This window comes from Pan troglodytes, chromosome 2 (genome assembly GCF_028858775.2).
Source record: "Pan troglodytes isolate AG18354 chromosome 2, NHGRI_mPanTro3-v2.0_pri, whole genome shotgun sequence".
Lineage (NCBI taxonomy): Eukaryota > Metazoa > Chordata > Mammalia > Primates > Hominidae > Pan > Pan troglodytes.
Window position 1 is genome coordinate 156,018,718 of NC_086015.1, and position 20,604 is coordinate 156,039,321.

The 20,604-nt window shown below is 38.9% G+C and overlaps 1 protein-coding gene across 1 annotated transcript; it reads left to right on the forward strand.

The window, feature by feature from the left end:
- The first annotated feature begins 12,680 nt into the window (after positions 1–12,680).
- On the forward strand, positions 12,681–19,263 carry P2RY1 (purinergic receptor P2Y1). Its single transcript, XM_526353.8, has 2 exons — positions 12,681–14,770; positions 16,881–19,263. Exon 1 carries the CDS (start codon positions 13,610–13,612, stop codon positions 14,729–14,731), a length of 1,122 nt encoding a protein of 373 aa, XP_526353.1. The 5' UTR covers positions 12,681–13,609; the 3' UTR covers positions 14,732–14,770; positions 16,881–19,263.
- The last annotated feature ends 1,341 nt before the right edge of the window (positions 19,264–20,604 follow it).

Consider the following 20,604-nt stretch of genomic DNA (forward strand, 5'->3'; position numbering starts at 1 on the left):
ATAAAAAATATTTTTGCTGTGCTGCCTGCAGACCCATATTATCTACTTCCTTATAATAGTGTTTCAAAGGCTATTCTAAGTAGCCTATAATAAAATTATAATCCAGATTTCATGGTATTAAGTATTTATATAGTAAATGGTAAAAACAAGTACTTAAGGAACACTTTTATCATAGATATTATATAAAGAGTATATAATTGACTGGGTATAGAATCTCAAATATCTAAATAGTTTCCTTGCAAAGTACAAGGTTTTGAAACAACACTTCCTTAAATTTATATAGCATATGTTTTTCCAAGTAGCTCAAAGTACGAGTCCATTACCCAGTTCTCAAAATATCCCAAGAGATGGGTAGATAGAGAAATTAATACTCCCAATTTGCAGAGAAAGAAACTGCATAGAAAGGCTAAGTGTTAATTATCAGGCTGTGAGGGAGCAAAGGCTAGAATCCAGGAATGATTCTACTTTTTTCTTTTTTTTCGAGACGGAGTCTTGCTCTGTTGCCCAGGCTGGAGTGCAGTGGTGCGATCTCGGCTCACTGCAAGCTCCGCCTCATGGGTTCACGCCAATCTCCTGCCTCAGCCTCCCCAGCAGCTGGGACTACAGGTGCCCGCCACCATGCCCGGCTAATTTTTTTGTCTTTTTGTTTTTTCTTTTTTTTTAGTAGAGACGGGGTTTCACCGTGTTAGCCAGGATGGTCTCCATCTCCTGACCTCGTGATCCGCCCGTCCTGGCCTCCCAAAGTGCTAGGATTACAGGCGTGGGTGAGCCACCGCGCCCGGCCTGATTCCACTTTTTACAGCCTTGTGATATTTGTGTACCAAGGGTTTTGAGTTCTAGATAATATTTGTTGTATCATTCCTGCAAAGTAATCTAAATTTACATAGAGAATACCTTATCTTAGCTGTTAGTTAAGTTAGCTGTCTCTACTTAAAAAATAATTTAGTAGGAGAAAAGGCAGGTGTTAAGAACTGTATTAGAAGCTCAAGTTGCCGAGTTTGGAAAAGCAAAATGTAAGGGTTACTGGGTAAGAATGCAGAATTATTAGATCATTGTTGGCACACTCCACTGAAGATAAAAGGAAAACTTCAATCATTTTCACAGAGGTTTACACTAACTATCAAGTCCTGATGTTTTTAACTGCTGCAAAGCACAAAAATATGCAGCACTGAGATTTCATCATTGAGTAAAAGCACACATCACATGGAAAGCACTGAGTTGCTTACACTAGCTAGACTAGGAAACAGTCATTCATCTCAGATGCCTTTGTGCCCCTAAGGGAAATACACCAGAGAGAGCCCCTTCTTGAGGCCCCTTCTAGTATTCTTAACTTAGTACTATCACAAGAAAGCCATTGGAGTAACCCTAATATTTTCAATACCTTGAGCCTAATGGATCCCATTTACTCATAATCCAGAATTTAGCAAATGAAATAGTGTTTGAGTTTTAATGTTTACTTTCCACAGGTAATATTTTATCTTACATATTTAGGGTCACAAGCGCATTTAAAAGTACTAGTTGTATTTGCATTTATTACTCTACCCTTAACCAACAATTTGCATGGCTCTGAAAATCAATTTCTTACATTTTCTTTTCCCTTCAATTCTTTCTTTCTGTTTTCTGTGATGTGGTGTACTCATCCTTTCTACAATGTGGTTTTTCCCACTTGGCACGTCCTCCTGTCTCCCTCACTCATTTATAGGCTTCTACATTTCTGCTCTCCCAGAAGGACTTTATCCCCATGATTAGGACCTTCTGATCCTTTCTTTTCCTTCTAATAATACCCAGTAAATTTTTATTTAAACCTCCATCTTGCCTGCTCCTCCCAGCTCCCTTCCTGTGACTCTTCTAGTTAATAATCTCAGCCATCTGGCTCCCAAATCTTTTTCTGTAATCTGTTTCGGTATTAGGAGGTACTTTATCCTTACATGCTTCTTTTGGAGAACTGCCATGTTTTCATATATTGGTTTTAATTAGGAGTTTGAGTTATTATTTTTTTTACAAAACTTTCTACGTGGTATCTCTGCTTTGCCCTAGTTTTATTTCCTATAGCTAATGAGTTTTTTAATACCCTCATTGTCAAATTCAGCAGCTTTTAATTTTATTGATTTACTTTGACATTTATTCGTATTTCACTTGCCATATATTCCTTTTTAAGTTTATGATCCTTGCCTTTGTCTCAATGCCTTTATTTTCTCCTGTTTCCTTTTTTTTTCTGTTTTCCATTTCTATAAAACCCTAACTCTTCAGCAGATAACTACCTTTTCATTATCTGTGAAGATTAAATTGGAAAAAAATGTAAAGTGCTGTGGACTTGGCACAGTAAGTGCTCACTAAATATTTGCTGTTATTTTTATAATCATCTTGGCAATGGCTGTGAATAACCACTATAACCTAAACCACTTAGCTTAGCTCACCCTATTTTCAAAAACACCTATTTTTTATTTTTCATTATGTCTACTTTCCTGTTTCCGATTTTCAGTTTCTCTTTGGATCTTCCTTATATTTTCCAATAAAGAATTTTTTTGGTCTTGTTGTTGTGTTTAATGACTCTTATTACAACTTCTTACTGATGTATTTTTGAATACTTGTTCCTTGTGTTATTTACTGTCTTTATGTTTTCATCTTTGTTCTTTTAATGGATTCACACTATAATCTCTTTCATTTTTGTATCTTACATGCTGTCTTTTATGTTTGATTTTTTAAAGTTTCATTTAGAACTATGTAAAAATGCTACATATTTATGCCATCTACCATTTCAATTCCTTTCCATCCAATAACTTCTGAGCAGAGAATGTTGGGATATAAAGATTTTGCAGTCACTTAAGGGTTAAGAGCTTTATCTTTGTTACTGGAAAGAAAATGATGGTTTACCTAATTCAGATTCTTGATCTAAACTTAATTGCTGCACCATGATATCTCTTAAGGAAATCTAGCTCTCTTCCTCCCTTTACACTGCTTCCCTGTGTTTTGGGTATCAAGCTTTCCGCTGTTGTGTCAGTCTTTCCTGTTTAGGATTGCCAGTACACTCTAGTTTTCATTCGTTTACCTTCTTAATATTATTTGTATCCTGTCATCCTTTAGAAAAAGGTAAGATATGTATCTATACTGACAGGAAGGCAGAATGCAACCATATATGTAACCCGATTTATGATATACACATAAATATATATTCACATGAATATAATTAAAGGAGAAAAATCTCTTGGACTATACCCTAGAGCACCTTGAGTTAACAACTTGAGTAGGTGTTAACACTGATTGCTCTAGGGTGTGGAAGCTTGCAACTGTTTTTCTGTATGTGTGTATGTGCGTGCATGTGTGCACATGTGTGTTTGACATCTCTGCAGTATTTACAAAAATCCTATTCCTGGGTAATTAGTTGAGTCATTTTTGTTAGAAATGAAATACACTTTAAAAGTGATTGGTAAGCCTCTTTATTTCATCATACTTGTCATTCTAACAGGCTCACATAAGCCAAAATTATAAGAAACAGTTTGTTCAAGCAGTCTGCAAAAGGAATGTAGCTGATGCCATTAAATTAGAAACACTTTCCTCTCTAAAAATGCCATCACATCATTCCTTTCCAGAATGAGGAAGTCTGATAACAATTAAATTCTTTCTTTCTTTGGTGCTGTGACCCTGGCAGTAAGCCACAGCTTTCCCAATCAAATTTGAGATGTTCCACATGATAATCAATAGTCCTCCAGCTTCCCTTACCAAAGAGCCACACAAGTCTCCCTTCCTTCATTTTCAATCCTGCTTCTCTCTGTCACACACACACATACATACACACACACGTGTACGCATACATGTGTGCTTTTCATTTCAGGGTGCTATAGTTGTATAATCAGTCTTTTGAGGCCTTAAGTTATTGCATGTTTTATCTTTAGGTTCTGCTTTATCCAGACTTGTAGGAAGTTTATCAGTTCTTAAAGGTTTCTTTAAGGCCCAACTTTTCTTTTACCACTTACTCCTTTTTTTTTTGGCCTCCCCTCATTGCCCAAAAATTTACAGCTCATTTCCTTAATATATCTCCTTATATATCACCATATACCATATTCCTCATACAACAATTTCCTCATAGAACCTTTTTACACATAATATATTTAATGTTGTATATTTACATCTTCATAATGATATATTTCTCCTACAGTCTTTCCTTCTACAAGGAAAATGGAATGGGTTCCCTTCTCTCTCTCATATTCTAACTCTAAGTACTTCTAATCAAAATGGTCTTTTCCGAGGTAGGGAGAGTTTGTCTTCTTTCCTTCAAAAGGAAAAAAAGTCCCAGCTGATTTACAGACCTACCTCTTATTTATCCTACCTGCTGTGTCTGTTTCCCTTTTCCTTTTCCCACCATGGCCTGAGTGGCAACTGTTTTATTTCCCCATCTGCTCTTGAGATGCCTATTCCATGTCCTTCCCTTCTCTTAGAGCCCCACATCCTTTTCCTGCATTTATTTTGAGCAGATGTTACCAGGAGCAGATGTCACCCGTTCTTTCATTTCCCCTTTCATTGATTATAACATGCTCTTGGGTGAATACTATAAAGGTGACCTTCCTCCCCAGTAAAACTATACAGAATTTTTCCTTTCCTTTTTGTTAACTAAGAACACCAACCTTATCCTTCATTCCTAAACTACCTTCCCTTACTTCCTGCACACTCAGTTTATGACTTTGTAAAGTCTAAGTTGGGTATACCTCCGAGTGACCCCACTCTGGTGACAATCTTTGCCTGTCTCTAATGAAAATAATTCAGTCAGTAGTCAAGCTCAGCTCCCCCTTGCCACGACTGTCCTTCACACATACATTTTAAAAACCAAACCCTCATCAATCTGCCATGTTGTTGGGTGATGCTAACCTTGCATGGTATCTTACTAATGTCTCTGACAGCCGATATTTCATGCCTGAAGAGAATAAACATAGCCTTTACCCAGGACTGGTTAACACAATCACCACAAACTTTTTCCAGCCTTGCTTTCCACTTTCTCCTGAGGCACTCATTCTGTAAACCAAATGCGATTTCTCTGCTGCTCTGAAGCTCATGTCAAACTCCTTATTTCCAGGGACTCAAATTACTGTAAATATGTCCCTTTGGTTACCTTCAACTGAATTAATAGAGTCCCAGTAGCAATTACATGACCTGTGGCTGGTTTTTGTGAGGGAAGCAGAACCTCATAACTTATCTTTCATTGAAGAAAGCCTTCCACTTTCCCAGCAGAAATGCCAAGGTTATTTTCTTTCTTTCTATCATACTTTTCTCCTTACACCTTCAGCTAAGGCAAAATGGATGATACAATAGTATTTTTTGGACTTCTCCCTCCTTAGTTCATTCATTCTGCCCAGTTTCTTCATTTTCTCTGGAGACCTCTACTTGAGTGTACTCCTTGGCAGTTAATTTTCACCAATCTCTCCACTAAAGCAAGGTGGAAGAATGCAGCAGGCTCCCAGGGCCTGTGTTCATCTCTCTGGGAGCACTGTTTTTCCCAGCAGTCCCTGCATGGTCACAGGTACAACTCTCCTGGAATTTGCCTGGAGATTTGCCTGCCACAGTTGCATTTCTTGAAACTCTTCTTTTTCTCCTCTCCCCTCCAACCCACCAATCACATCCATGGTCACATTGCTTTCTACACCAGAGATGGTAATTATCTCATTAGTTGATCCTCTCTGCTCCAATATCACCTAAGTAGCTAGTAGCTTGCCATTCTTTTTTTTTTTTTTTTTTTTCCCCCTTGAGGTCTGTCACTCAGACCCTGGAGGAAGGCAGGAAGGCTCTGATCACGTGGCCCATCCCCTTCTCCTCCAGGCCAAAGTGAACTGAACCATACTATTCAGATTTTCCTCAGGAATCTATCATTGAATATAAGGCCAGGCTTTGAGTATCCACATTGAGTCATGTCCATACAGAAAGAGAGAGAACTGGTCAACAGAGAAAAGGAAAGAGAGGGGAGGAAAAAGAAAAGGAGGTAAGGAAAGAAAAGTAAGTAGTTGAACAGAGAAAGGCAGAGAACAGGGATCCTTTGTCTGTGGAGTAGACAGAGTAGGCAAAATTCTTGATTTTCAATTTCCTATGCCCACTTCCTTGTGAGCTCGTACTGTTTTATTTACCCAGTAAAGTCACTATATTTGCTGACGCTGGTTTTGATGGATTTGGTTTCTTATATCCAAATGCCTCCTTATCAAGATACACCCGTTAATGTAAAAACAACGAGTCTATTATAAATAATAATGATGATAACCATAATAATTATAGCTACCATTTATTTTGCACTTACTATTTGCTAGGCACAGTCCTAAACACTTTACATACAAGAACACATTCTCACAGCTATATTGTCATATAAGGATTATTTGATAGAAACATTAACGCAAGACAAGTTTGGCAATGTATCTTAGTTATACAGCTTGTAAGTGGCCCTAGCTGACCTTTGAACCCAGTTCTGTCTCTTCTCCAAGCCTGTGGGTTTAACCATGTGCCATGAACTAATCCATAAAAAGCACTCTAAACAGTGCCTGGCACATGTATGTCACAATTCAAGTTTCCTAAACCCTTCAGGCATGTTAGCCCTGGACAGAAGCAGCTATAGCATTTTTAAATTGGCATACAAAGCAATGTCAGGCAAGATCACATAAAACCTTGCTACTCAGAATGTAGTGGCTGGATGAGGAGCTTGGATGTCAAAGGCAACTTGTTAGAAATGCAAACGCTTTGGCCCCATCTCATACTTAAAACTGTGTTTTAGGAAAATCCCCTGGGTGATCTGAATGCACATTCAAGTGCGTTCACATGAGTGAGACTCAAAGTAGATGTTTCCAGTGAGGAAATTAGTATTTTACTTAGGTAGTTATTATCACTATGAGGATCTGTAAGATAAATATTTAGCTGCGGTATCAGGTGTCTAGAACTAAGGCTGAAAAATGAAGAAAAACAAAACTAATTTGAGATACTGAGGTTCTGCTAAACTCTATCATTGAAAACATAAGTATATCAAGAAGTAACTGATTATTGTTTGCCTGAAGCATTACCTAGTCTCTGTGTTGGTTCTTTTCTAACTACAAATAACTGTTTATATATTGATTTTATTTTATAAACAATGTATGGGACTATTTCTTCTTACTAGGTTGACTCATTTGGTGCTGTCTTTGGCTACCCAGATATCTTTCCATAAGAATGTCTAAATTTTGGCTTGTTATAAGAAGACTGTCTGGAATTAACTTATTTTGCCAGCTTTTCCACAAGAATTTCAACTAAAAGTAGCACCAGAATAATTTATAAAAACGGATACAATTAATGCTCATCTTTTTAAAGTTAGTTTATATTTTCGGTGCTACTGGTGAAAATTTGTCACCAACTCTTTGGAGAAACAAATTCCAAAATCTGAAAGGTGACACCAACTGCAATTAACTTTAATCTTGAAAAGTGTGAAACACTCAGGACATAATTGAGATCAACATCCCAGGAGTAAACTGATGGAAGATGTGACTTACATAAGAAAAACAGGGGTATTTCTTTATTCTTACACATGATTTTCATTTGCTTACTTGGAATTAAGCTTATGTATTCAAAATACAGATGTACCAAAAATCAGTAATTGACATATGATAGATGTAATAATGACAAATAACTCTCAAATAATGTCATATTTTTATTCTTGGTGGTATCATAGGAACTCCGTATGGTTTCATAATTATGGTATAAGACCAAAGATTTAAGCAACTGGCTCTAAAGATACTTGTGTACCCCCAGGCTTTATAAATATTTATTTCTCTGTTTTCTTAAAATGCTAAGTATATAAGGAAATTGTAGAACAGCTGGCATGTAATACAGGATTTCTAGTCTGTTATTAGTAAATGTTCTAAGACACGCCTTTAATAAAACAGAGATGTCAAAGACAAAGACAGCAAAGGAAATTTTTATCAGACAAGGATGATTAGAGAAAGTTCTACAAGACAGGATGGACTAAAGTTTTTTACTCTGTATTTTAACAAAAATGCTTTTTGAAAGTATTGTAAAGTGCTCAGGACTAGGGACTAGGGCTTCATGTAGATAAGATAAGAGAAGTAAATATTTTAAAAGGAAGTATAAGAAAGGAGTTCCCTTGAATACTTATTCTTAACTTTGGAAGCTAGAAACTTTCTAAGGATGGAAGAAGGTTTAGGTGGCCTGGGATCTGACAGGTACTTGTAAGTGAAAAGGCACATATAGAGAACTTAGCTCAATGACATATGATTCAATAGGGACATTGGCCACATGACTGCATAGCTTGCATCATCTCACCACCGTCCAGGCACCTCCCAACACACCCAGATTTAAACCTAAATAATAGAAAAGCTATGCTCAGTGATATTTCCGAAACCTTCTTCCTATGCCTGTGCAAGTATCTTGCTTTCTCTTCCTCTGTCCCCCAAATACTGTTCAGGCACTATTTCTCCTCCTGTACTTCCCTCTTCCTCCTCCCTCTCCCACTTCTTACTCTTCTTCTTCATTTCACTGTCTGCTTTTATTATTATTATTATTATTATTATTTATTATTATTATTTCCTCTCCCCTCTCCCCGCTGGCCTCCTGTTTCTTGCTCTCTTGCTCTCTTCTCCCTTTTTCCTCACTCAACTTCAGATCAATCCTGCTGGGTATATTCTGTGTCCTATACCCCTGCTGTGATTCTTAATGAAATAAATTTCAGGAAGCCTACTGATTGGATCCATGACAAGAGTATAATTTATAGGAGCAGCTGGGCCCTCCTTGGCACAGGACAATCCTAATTTTTTCTCTGTATACTCTCTTTCCAATTCTGCTCCATCTTAGCCTTCTCCTTCTCCTACTTCATTGGAGAACATCAGCTGGGAATTCCTTACACTTCTCCTATTTCTTTCTCTTATTTTCTTCTTGGGGAAGGAAAGGGTCTCCTCCCTTTCCTAAAGTGAATCTCAGAAGTTCAATTTAGAAGGATATCCTAATGATATCCTTCTAAAGGATATGAGATGAACCTTTATCTCATAAATCAGGGTCTCATCGTCTCTCCTCCGTAAATCCTAACAGCTGTCTTACCTATCAGCTCCCAACTTCCTTCATATTGCTACCAGAATTAGGTTTAGCATTTGCGGTATGATATTTATTTAGTCAAATCTGATGGTTTTTTGGTCTCTACTCAGATGGGAGATTTCATATTTTATGTTTATGAGAAGTTTCTTTTTCCCTTTTCTGCCTGTGGCCCTCAATTGGAATTTTTCCAATGATTTTCCCATTCTTAATGATTGTTGGATTTTCTGTGGCTTAAAGAAAAATAAAATAGAGATTTTCTAAATATGGTAATAAAAATCTTTGTAAACATAATAAGGGCAACCTTTTTGTTTATGAGTCTAAAACTCAACAGATCTGATGTCCCAGTGATTTTCTCTCTCAGGTTATATGTAAATCGCTGGCTATTTTTAAGAAGCCTATGTAGAGAAGTGGAATATTTAGAAGCTTCTGAAATACTCTTTGACTATCAATAACTTCAATATCTGGCTTAGAATTTTCTCTCCTGAGGGAAGGCTTCTGGGAGTAACGCTTTCTAAACGCAATCTGTGCTGGCCACTAAAAGTTAACGTTTCTATCAGTGCCCCGTATTTGCTTTTTTTCATCATGGGATAGTGGCCGAATGCATAGACTTCCGTGACAAACAGCCTACATTTAAATCCCAGTGTCTACTGTGTGACTATGGGTGAATTACTTAACCTCCCTGTACCTTAGTTTCATCACTTATAAAATGGGAATGCAATGGCCAAATATCATCATGCATATTTTAAGGGTGAAAAGAGATAATTCTTTTTACATGTACACAGTACTTGAGTGTACAGGAAAGGCCTATTATTATTGCTATTGTATATTTGCTATTATGGTTAGCTATATATATTATTTACATTTCCAACTAAATTGTAAATCTCTTGAAGTCAGGTTCTTACATTGTTACTTAAATATAAGGGCATAAGAAGGGCAGCCTTTTTGTTTATGAGTCCAAGACTGCCATTAAAAGTAATGGCAGGCCGGGCGCGGTGGCTCATGCACGCCTGTAATCCCAGGACTTTGGGAGGCTGAGGCGGGCGGATCATGAGGTCAGGAGATCAAGACCATCCTGGCTAACTAACACTGTGAAAACCCCGTCTCTACTGAAAATACAAAAAAATTAGTCGGGCATGGTGGTGGGCGCCTGTAGTCCCACGCCAGGCAGGAGAATGGCATGAACTTGGGATGTGGAGCTTGCAGTGAGCTGAGATTGCGCCACTGCACTCCAGCCTGGGCGACAGAGTGAGACTCCGTCTCAAAAAAAAAAAAAAAAAAATTAACATGGAATGCTTAGGGATGTCACTTAAATATGTAAGAATTTTTTATCATATCTTTAAGCCATCTATAATTGGTGTTCAAATGTGAATAATGATTCTTAGATTTTTTCTTCATTAATAATAGTTGAATGTTTTACAAATAGAAAGTTATAGTAATTACTGAATATATGTAACTTATTCCCACAAGGCAAAATTTTGATTTAAAGCATAACTGAAACATAACTGTGTAGTTAAATATGTTGAATGCAAAAGCAAGGCTTACAAAGTTTATTTATTTATTTATTTATTTATTTATTTATTTATTTATTTATTTTTGAGACGGAGTCTCACTCTGTCGCCCAGGCTGGAGTGCAGTGGCTGGATCTCGGCTCACTGCAAGCTCCGCCTCCCGGGTTCACACCATTCTTCTGCCTCAGCCTCCCGAGTAGCTGGGACTACAGGTGCCCGCCACCACACCCGGCTAATTTTTTGTATTTTTAGTACAGAGGGGGTTTCACCGTGTTAGCCAGGATGGTCTCCATCTCCTGACCTCGTGATCTGCCCACCTCAGCCTCCTAAAGTGCTGGGATTACAGGCGTGAGCCACAGAGCCCGGCCCAAAATTTATTTTTTAACATCATTTTTTAAAAAGTCTGTGGTGCACTTAAAACAACTATCCCCCAATTCCTAGTAAGGTGTCAGTTTTCTGCAAGTACTTAATGGTATCTGGACTAAGTGTACATTTCAAAACACTCACATTATGAGTTAATGCATTTGCAACAAACTTCTGAGTGAAGTTAGATATTGCCTAGGTTGCAAATAAAAAATGCAAGGGAGTGAGGACTTAAGACCTATTGAGTACCCCAGGAACTCTTAATGGTTTTCTTTGCTTCCTTTTCTCTCTTAATAGACAATCATCCCACCTAGTACCATACTAATCAAACAATACACAAATGTTTCATGTTAAGGCTCAGAATCATAGACTCATATAATTAGGAGATTGGAAGGAAACACAAAAAGTAAGACTTTTCAAGACAACCTCATTCACACTCTTTACTTGAATTATTTACTCTTGTTTTATTATTAATTTTTATGCTGTTCAATTGACTACAATTCAAAACCCAGTGTATTCATACCATGTGCTAAGATATGCTCCTTCCTATATGTGTTCCTCTAAAGAACCATCTGGATCTTGTGGGGGATATTTTCCTTTGTGGTATCAAAGCCAGGAGCTCGTGGTTTTCCTTTATTTTTTAAGGGAACACTATCATGTAGCATCTGGGACCAGAAAGAAATCTTGATGTTATATATTTTACAGATATTTTCTTTTTGGATTTTTTTTCCTCTAAGAGAAAAGCTTTTGTTAATGTGTCATGTAAAAATACATTAATTAGTAACTTGTCAAGAAGTGCTAGATTCCATTCCTGTGCAGGTCCATTTATATATGTTCCTGAACAGCTAATATTTCATTTAGTTTCCAATTAAACTTGCTCAAATACATTTTTGAAGTGCATTGCTTAAAATTTACATTCAAGGCAAGAAAACGAGTTTGTCAGTAAATGTAGTAATTAAGGAAGTCCCAAGTCTGTATTTTTAAGATACTAGAGGTAATTGTAACTAATCACTTTAACTTAAAGAAATAGAATTGGAAATACCCCCCTCCCCCCGCCACCCCCTACCAAAACCATACCTTAGTCACTTTGGAATTATAACCGTCTTTTACGTCTATCAATATAAATGTATTGCATTTGGCATTCAAATTTCTTTCAAAGGGATAAATTTCGAATTTTTTTTTTTCATTGTAGCTTCTGATCTTTAAATGTACTGAACAGGAGGATTTGGGGAGCTTGTCTTGTCTGATAGGTGTTAAGTATCTATGACGACAAATTTGTGCTGAAGCAATGTGCAATATGGACTAGTAATATCTTTACAAGACTATTTTGGAAATTCTCACGTTGATGTTATTAATGACGTGGGTTTATTAGCATTTGGGTAATTAAGAAAAAACAGTACTAGAATTAAAAAAAAAAAAAAAAGTAAGAAGGGCGAAACAGAGTTCTCCACTCCTCTCCCAACCCTCATTCCTTTGGAGGCTCGCGCCCTCTTGGAATAGCAGGTTCCTGCATGTGCCAGAAATCCGGTCCCGGCAAAGCTAGGCGCTCTGCAATGCCAGGCGTTCCCAGCTAGGGACTCCTGGCTGCTTGGAGCTTGAAAACACCTGGCGTGGTTCTCGAGGGCCCTAGAGGCTTCTGCCACGGACTGGTCGGCTCTGGGGTTGTAGGCAGAAGGCTCTAAGCGGTCGGAAGGGTTTCCTGTGTGTCAGCAACTTCACTTTGCCGAGATAGCTGGCGGAAGAGGGAAGGAGCGCTCGCGGGCCAATCGCCTGCCAGCAGCCACCTTGGAGCGCACCCCTCTCCCTCGCCGCCGACTCCGGTAGCAGCGTGCCGGCAGAGGCTGAACACACTCGGCCTCGGCGGAGACCTGCTCCGCAGAAGACGCCTCCTGCTTCCCACTGCGCCCTAGAGGACGCGGGCTGGCTGCTGGGCGAGCTCGGCGGAGGCACGCCCCTCGCCTCCCCGCGGAGTGCGGACTCGCCCCGGTGCCCAAACTCCGCCCACCCTCTCGGGAGCTCAGCTCTCCCGCCTAACCCCGGCACACCGGACAGAGCTGGGCCTGGGGAAGGGGTTCCTGAACTGCGCGGACGCCGAACGGGACGCGCTGCAGAAGCGCACGAGTCTGCGGCCACGCGCGCTCCGATGGCTGCCAGGAGCTGAGCTCAGGGTGGGCGGAGGAAGCGGTTAGACGCCCCGAAACTGAGCTGCACGTTTCTAAGGTAGGGAGGAGGAAGATGCCCCCAATTAAGTTGATCTTTGAGCCAAGGAGGTTGGGGAGCACCCTCCCCAAGCTAGAGCCCTGCAGAGCGAGTTTCCCTTGACCTCGCTGCGCCTCTGGCGCGCTCTGCAGCGCGGACCCGCGGCCCCTCGGGAAAGCGCAGTCGGAAAGTTATCCGCGGCGGTGCCCTGCGCGCCCTGTTGTGTAAGCTCGGCGTTGCCAGCGGACGGAGAAGTTGCTGGCTTGCCCGATAGCCCAGTTCGGTGGCGGCCCGGGGCGGATTTCATGGCCTGCGGCGAACGCGGGGCCAGAGCTGGCGTGGGCGAGCCCCTGCGCGCCCCCTCCCGCGGGGATCCAGTTCGCCTGCTCCCTTCCGCTCGCTGGCTTTTCCGATGCTTGCTGCGCCCCTGGCCGCCGCTGCCCTCTCGCCGCCTCCTACCCCTCGAAGCCGCCGCCTAAGTCGAGGAGGAGAGAATGACCGAGGTGCTGTGGCCGGCTGTCCCCAACGGGACGGACGCTGCCTTCCTGGCCGGTCCGGGTTCGTCCTGGGGGAACAGCACGGTCGCCTCCACTGCCGCCGTCTCCTCGTCGTTCAAATGCGCCTTGACCAAGACGGGCTTCCAGTTTTACTACCTGCCGGCTGTCTACATCTTGGTATTCATCATCGGCTTCCTGGGCAACAGCGTGGCCATCTGGATGTTCGTCTTCCACATGAAGCCCTGGAGCGGCATCTCCGTGTACATGTTCAACTTGGCTCTGGCCGACTTCTTGTACGTGCTGACTCTGCCAGCCCTGATCTTCTACTACTTCAATAAAACAGACTGGATCTTCGGGGATGCCATGTGTAAACTGCAGAGGTTCATCTTTCATGTGAACCTCTATGGCAGCATCTTGTTTCTGACATGCATCAGTGCCCACCGGTACAGCGGTGTGGTGTACCCCCTCAAGTCCCTGGGCCGGCTCAAAAAGAAGAACGCGATCTATATCAGCGTGCTGGTGTGGCTCATTGTGGTGGTGGCGATCTCCCCCATCCTCTTCTACTCAGGTACCGGGGTCCGCAAAAACAAAACCATCACCTGTTACGACACCACCTCAGACGAGTACCTGCGAAGTTATTTCATCTACAGCATGTGCACGACCGTGGCCATGTTCTGTGTCCCCTTGGTGCTGATTCTGGGCTGTTACGGATTAATTGTGAGAGCTTTGATTTACAAAGATCTGGACAACTCTCCTCTGAGGAGAAAATCGATTTACCTGGTGATCATTGTACTGACTGTTTTTGCTGTGTCTTACATCCCTTTCCATGTGATGAAAACGATGAACTTGAGGGCCCGGCTTGATTTTCAGACCCCAGCAATGTGTGCTTTCAATGACAGGGTTTATGCCACGTATCAGGTGACAAGAGGTCTAGCAAGTCTCAACAGTTGTGTGGACCCCATTCTCTATTTCTTGGCGGGAGATACTTTCAGAAGGAGACTCTCCCGAGCCACAAGGAAAGCTTCTAGAAGAAGTGAGGCAAATTTGCAATCCAAGAGTGAAGACATGACCCTCAATATTTTACCTGAGTTCAAGCAGAATGGAGATACAAGCCTCTGAAGGCACAAGAATCTCCAAACACCTCTCTGTTGTAATATGGTAGGATGCTTCACAGAATCAAGTACTTTTCCCCTCTTTAACTTGCTAGTTTAGGAAAAAATCAAACCAAGAAAATAGTGAGTTAAAAAAATAATAGAAATGCCCACATCCACACTTAGCTTGTTTGGGTTTGCTTTCAAAGTCTCTCTTCCTTCTGACTAGAAGTATGTATAATAAAACAATACTACCTAGTTAAACATTTACTTTCTCTTTTGCCTTTAAAATGTGCAAGCTTTTCTGTTTAAAGTGTGTGTGCACATGAGTACTGGGGCTGTTTTTGATATTAGTAATTTCTCTAAGAAAACTAGCCCCCTGCAACTTGAGTTTGTGGTTTATCTAGCCTTTATTGTTTTTTTAAAATCCACAGTAGGAATAAAAAATCTACATTCTCAGAAATATCTAGCATGGTATATAACAAAACACTAAACTCATCAGTTCATCCGGCATCAGATCAATGGATCTCTGAGCGGGGTGTTTTTTTCAGTGTCTTATAAGCATAGATGATAGTTGACTGAGTTTCTTTAGGGCATTGAATAGACAAGTAAAGCTAATGAACTTAAAAGCCTGAAAAGTGATTGTTTTCCAGTTATTTCTGGAAAAGGTCTCATTATATATTGGGTGCTAAATGTTTGATGGGGAAAGCCTGCATATATTATCGTACTGGTAAAATGCATTCAAAATAATTAAAGTGCATGTATTTTCCTTGTAAACACCATGAGCTCTCTTAGACATCTTGTGATAAAGAGCATTTACTTGCCCCACTGCTGTGCAATGCCTTAGGACTTTGTTTGTGTTCCAGGACAAGTGTTCACTCACATCTGTAAAAACAATTTTAAGAATTGCAAATAAATTACAGACCAGAGATTGAGTAAAGTCAAATAACTGTTAGTAAGTTGAAGGATATTGGACAGGAGGACAGTATTTCAGAAAAGGAGAGGTTGACAGTCATCCACAAGGCATAGCCTCCAAGTATACTCTCAAATGTATGAAGCAACTGGGGTGGGCAGAAGACATTTTAGAATGAGGGCTTTAGTTTAAATTAAAATCATGGTGGAGAAGACTCTTGCTTCCTCCAAGTGTTTGAAAACACAAAGTGCGATATGAAAAGAAGAAACAGAATTTGTTTAGGTTGCATTGATAGAATGGGAAGCTATAATCTTTGAATAAACCTTACATCTCAATATTTAAAGAAAAAACATATATATGGAGAGGGAAATATAGAGAATTAAAGTACCTAGATACCATAGCACTGAAAAGTAAAGTACTAATCAAACTACTAATAGAGAGAAGACTATTGGTCAGTGTTTTCTATTATATTTGTTCTCTGCCAGGTGTTAATGAAAAATTTGTAAAATGCTTCAACAATGTTAATAATTTTAATGAATATTGCTGCATGTCTAGTCCTTGAAATGGTCAAATTCTATATAATGAGAATAATAAGGTGAGATAATGCAATTGACAATCCCAAACAAATAAATCCAGTGTCAAAGGAATTTTTAGTTTTGGAAGCTATCCCTCATAAAGTCAACATCAGAGTTTGCAACTGATGGTGGCATAACTTGTTTGAAAGCACTTTACAAGTACAGCCACATGGGGCTGGATGTTAAGGCAAGAAAGAAACTTAGTGCCCTGTGGACCATAATGACAGGAAATTCAGGTCTTGATTTCAGTTCTTGCAATGCCTATGTAGATTGAGGATTTGTGAGACCTTCAAAGTAGCTTCACTTTACCCAATCTCTGGCCACTAAGATCAATGAAGAAAAGCTGTATTTAACCTTCCAAAGCAGTGATTCTTTTTACATGTTCAGTTTTAATGCATAGGATTATAGAAACCAAATCAAGAAGAAACCTACTACACCTCCTTATTTTGAGGAAAGAGAGGGTTAGCAAAGTTCTCACTTCATCAGGCTCAAATAACATCCGTTTTAGATTCCTACAAGACAAAATCTAAAATATGTCATTACTTTATTGACCTTGTTAAACAAGATCAATATCATTAAACTGACCAAGATGGAAATTACAGGACTTGTACCAGACTTGAACTTGTAGCCTAATGATACACATTTTTACAATATTTCTTCACCATTTACTTTAGTTTTCTTTCTTTTAGGTCTCAGGATGCTCAGCTTAATTTAGAGTATGTGTTAAGTACATTGTTTCAGCGTCCAGAGAATTTTGTGAGTGTGGATCCAGTGAGGAGGTGAACAGTAACTAGAAATGCTTGTTTACTACTTGGCATGTTTTTTCCAAAGTGTTTCTTCTTTAGCTTCATACATCACATATGGACACTGATGACATGTGAATGCATGCCACATAGTAACAAGAATGATCTTGCCAACTCCTTCCAGGCCAAAAGAAGCCTCTGGGAAGGTGTGCCAATGGTGAAAACGTACAGAGGGTCAGGATGAAGCAGTGATCTCTATTGGCTGAAAAACTGATCAGGTCATATGATGATTGAAGTATGTTTATAGTAAGGGCAGAAATGTGTTGGCATTTGGATAAAAAAACTGCTAACGTTATAGAACTTATTACCTAACAAAATTTCACACCACAAAAAATATTTTAATGGCAAATTCAAGGTGTTTTATTGCTTACAAATCAGCATCTTTGACTCTTTGAACATCAATTTGTGTTTACATTGAAATGACAAAAAGACAAACTAAGAAGAAATACAGCATGCAAGTCGGAATTCAGAGTTAAAACCATGATGTTGCCGCACAGCCAGCTATGTGACTGTTGACCCTTTCAAGAACACACATGGATTTAAAAGTTGGATGACATCCATTGTTGGGGCCTTGGGGGATATAGTAAAGCATGAAAACTAAACAGCCAGGAGCCTGTGAAATCTGCTACTGTATTTTCCAGGACTTCATTCCACTCCTTGGCTAAAAAATCTTGTAAGTTTCACAGATTATGATGTGGACCTGTCATCTGTAAATTGTCTCAATCTACTCAGACAAGACACTAAACTGTCTTTGGATACTATAGATGTCAGTGCTTATAGCAGCTGGAATTTGGCTAGTGACAATGTTTAAAGATGTAATACTAGTTAGTATCTATTGAAGCTTAAACTTTGCTGGTCAGGTTGTAGCTATTGTAATAGTATTTATTGAAGAAGCTCACAGTCCTTCAGTTGTACAGACTGAAAAACTTTCATGAAAGATCCAACATACTAATGTAAATTATATTTATTACAATGTATAATATTAATGTGTCAAACTGGTGTATTTTACAAAATATATAATGCATACATAAATAAGAGTTGTATATTACAGTGCTTTTCAAATATCAGTATCTTGGAATATTTAAGTCTTCACATTTTTTGGTCTAAAATATGAAAATGTTTCATGATACAAGTGATTAATTTTCCGTAGTAGTGCTTTTGCATGTTTGCCTTTTTATTTAAGTTTTTTTCTATATAGACACAATTTGGTGTCAGACTATCATAAGATCGATAGTGAATATAAAATATCTTAGCCAAATGGGGTCTGTATTGTCTACATTTTATATATTAAATAAAAGTTTTTGTTGTCTTTTCAGGAGGTTTAGAGTATTGTCACTAAATACGGTCAAAGCTTCCCTTTCCAAATGCAAAAGTCTTGTCCTACATTTAAAGTTGATCTGTCATGTTTTAGCAGTCAAGTGGGATGGGCATTATATAAACAACATTACAATGTAAGGAAAATCTTTAAGGAGATGGGGAGAGAAAAAGGCAGCTGGTATAATCAGTTACTGCTGCTTAGTTCTACTTAATTTTTTGTGTTGCTTCTTCTTAAGGTGAGATAGCATAATCTTAATTGTTTTGAGATGGAATTTTAAAGTAACACACTACCAGCGAGTTCAACACTGCTATTGATTTTAATCTGTTTTTTTTTGTTTAGTTGATAACTTAAATTCCAAGTTTTATAGTGATAATTGTATATTATTTGGCTGCTGAATTCTGTTACAGTTTTTTTATTCTGTTGTACATTGTATTATACACATAATCACAAATTAATATGAAGGTGAATATATGTTACATATCAAAATTTGTGAATTTGAATTATAGTATGTTTTAGTGCTATTGCAAAAAAAGTTTATTTTTATATTATCTGTGATTTTAATATAGATGATTGAACTAGATTTCTTTTTGAGTGATAGTGCCATTGAATGAGCAGTATGGAAACAGTGTTACTTGATATTTTGAGCTTTCTCAGGTTTATCTAAATCAGTGGTAGCTTAACAAAACCCAGACTAATTGTGTGTAATTGTATTTTTAATAAAAGGAAAGTACATTTCCTATAATAGCATAGTACTGTTTGCATGTAAGAGTATGCAAAACCTTGTGTGTGTGTGTGTGTGTGTGTGTGTGTCTTAGTGTGTGTAAGGCATGGCAGCCAACTTTGTATCTGCTATTTTTAGTACGAGCAGAGCTTCATAATTGTGGTCACTAGAACTGTACTTACCATGGACAATTAAAACTGAAAAAGACTCAATAAAACTATGAAACATGGTTTGATGGCTTCTATGTTATTACAGTGTTAATACAAATTTTGCCAAACTTTAACAAATAATGTACAGACTGAGAAGTACTGTAAAACACATTGAACTAATTCAGGTGTTTTTAAAGGTGAAGACTGGGCTCTAAAAACTACAGTGTTAAAGGTAGAATCCTGGTGCAAGATAGGTAAAATTATCAATATTTGATATTCAATTGCCAATAGGAATGTGAGCTAATTTTTTATTGTAAAATACTTCATGCTACCTTAATGTGTGCTTCTCATACTGGTGTTCTGTGTTTAAAATGTTGGCTGTAATTTTTTCTCATCTAATTTTTAATCAGGGTAACCACGCTAATAATTCTTTGTGGATTCTATTTATTAGCATACATCACCTGCTTTTTCCAGGTTTGTTAAAAAATGTATTGTGCCGCAGTGAAAACAGTGTACAATGAAATGGGAGCATGCTTAAAGCATTACCTTTTTTTTTTTACCTCAGTTGAGAAGGTAAGTGCACAATGGTCCTGTGTTGGGTTTTCTGGTTGTGTGCTGAGATAGGTGCTCTATAAGGGAAACCTGTGGGTAGAAAATACAGATTTCTTGCAGCCTTTAAGACGTGTGTCAGTCAGTATTAACTCCTTAATTAGATGTACTATGCAGACTTTGCCTTTTGGGAATCCTCATTTATTAACATCAGCTTGAGTAGAGTTTTCTGTGGGCATATATGTATGTATGTGTGTGTGTATGTGTCTTAGTACATACATAGAAATTATATAGGAGATAATTATCTTTCTGACTTAATAATTTACCCTAAAGCTTTGAGCATCTTTTGATTTTTGAAATCACCGAGGGATTAAAGTCAGAGACCCTTTTCTCTCTACAAGTTAATATCCATTTTGATTCCCTCTCCTATTTTAATGATCTGAAAAGTTTATTTTCTTTCTTTAGGAGATTTTAGAATTTTTCCCCAAAATATGGTCAGATCAAATACAAAAAGCTTGTCCTAAATTCAAAGTAGATCTATTATGGCTTAGAAGTCTGATAGGATGGGGCATTACAGACAAAGCAGATGTCACTAGAAATCCATGTTAATGTTAACACTGTGCATACTTGGTTAATCCTGCAAGGTTATATTGCCTTGGGCTGGACCCTGGGGACTGACATCCCCAGTCAGCATGGCTGCTGGGACTGACAGTTCTAACAGCAGCTGTGGATGGAGTCAGGCCTCTGGGCTGAGTAGCTGACAGAACTGCAACTCTTTGGGAATGGAAGTGGGTAGGGGACAGGGGATGGGAGGCAAGTGGAGGCTGTTGGTACTTCAAAGAGGGGGAAAAATGCACTGCCTTTCCTGATTAC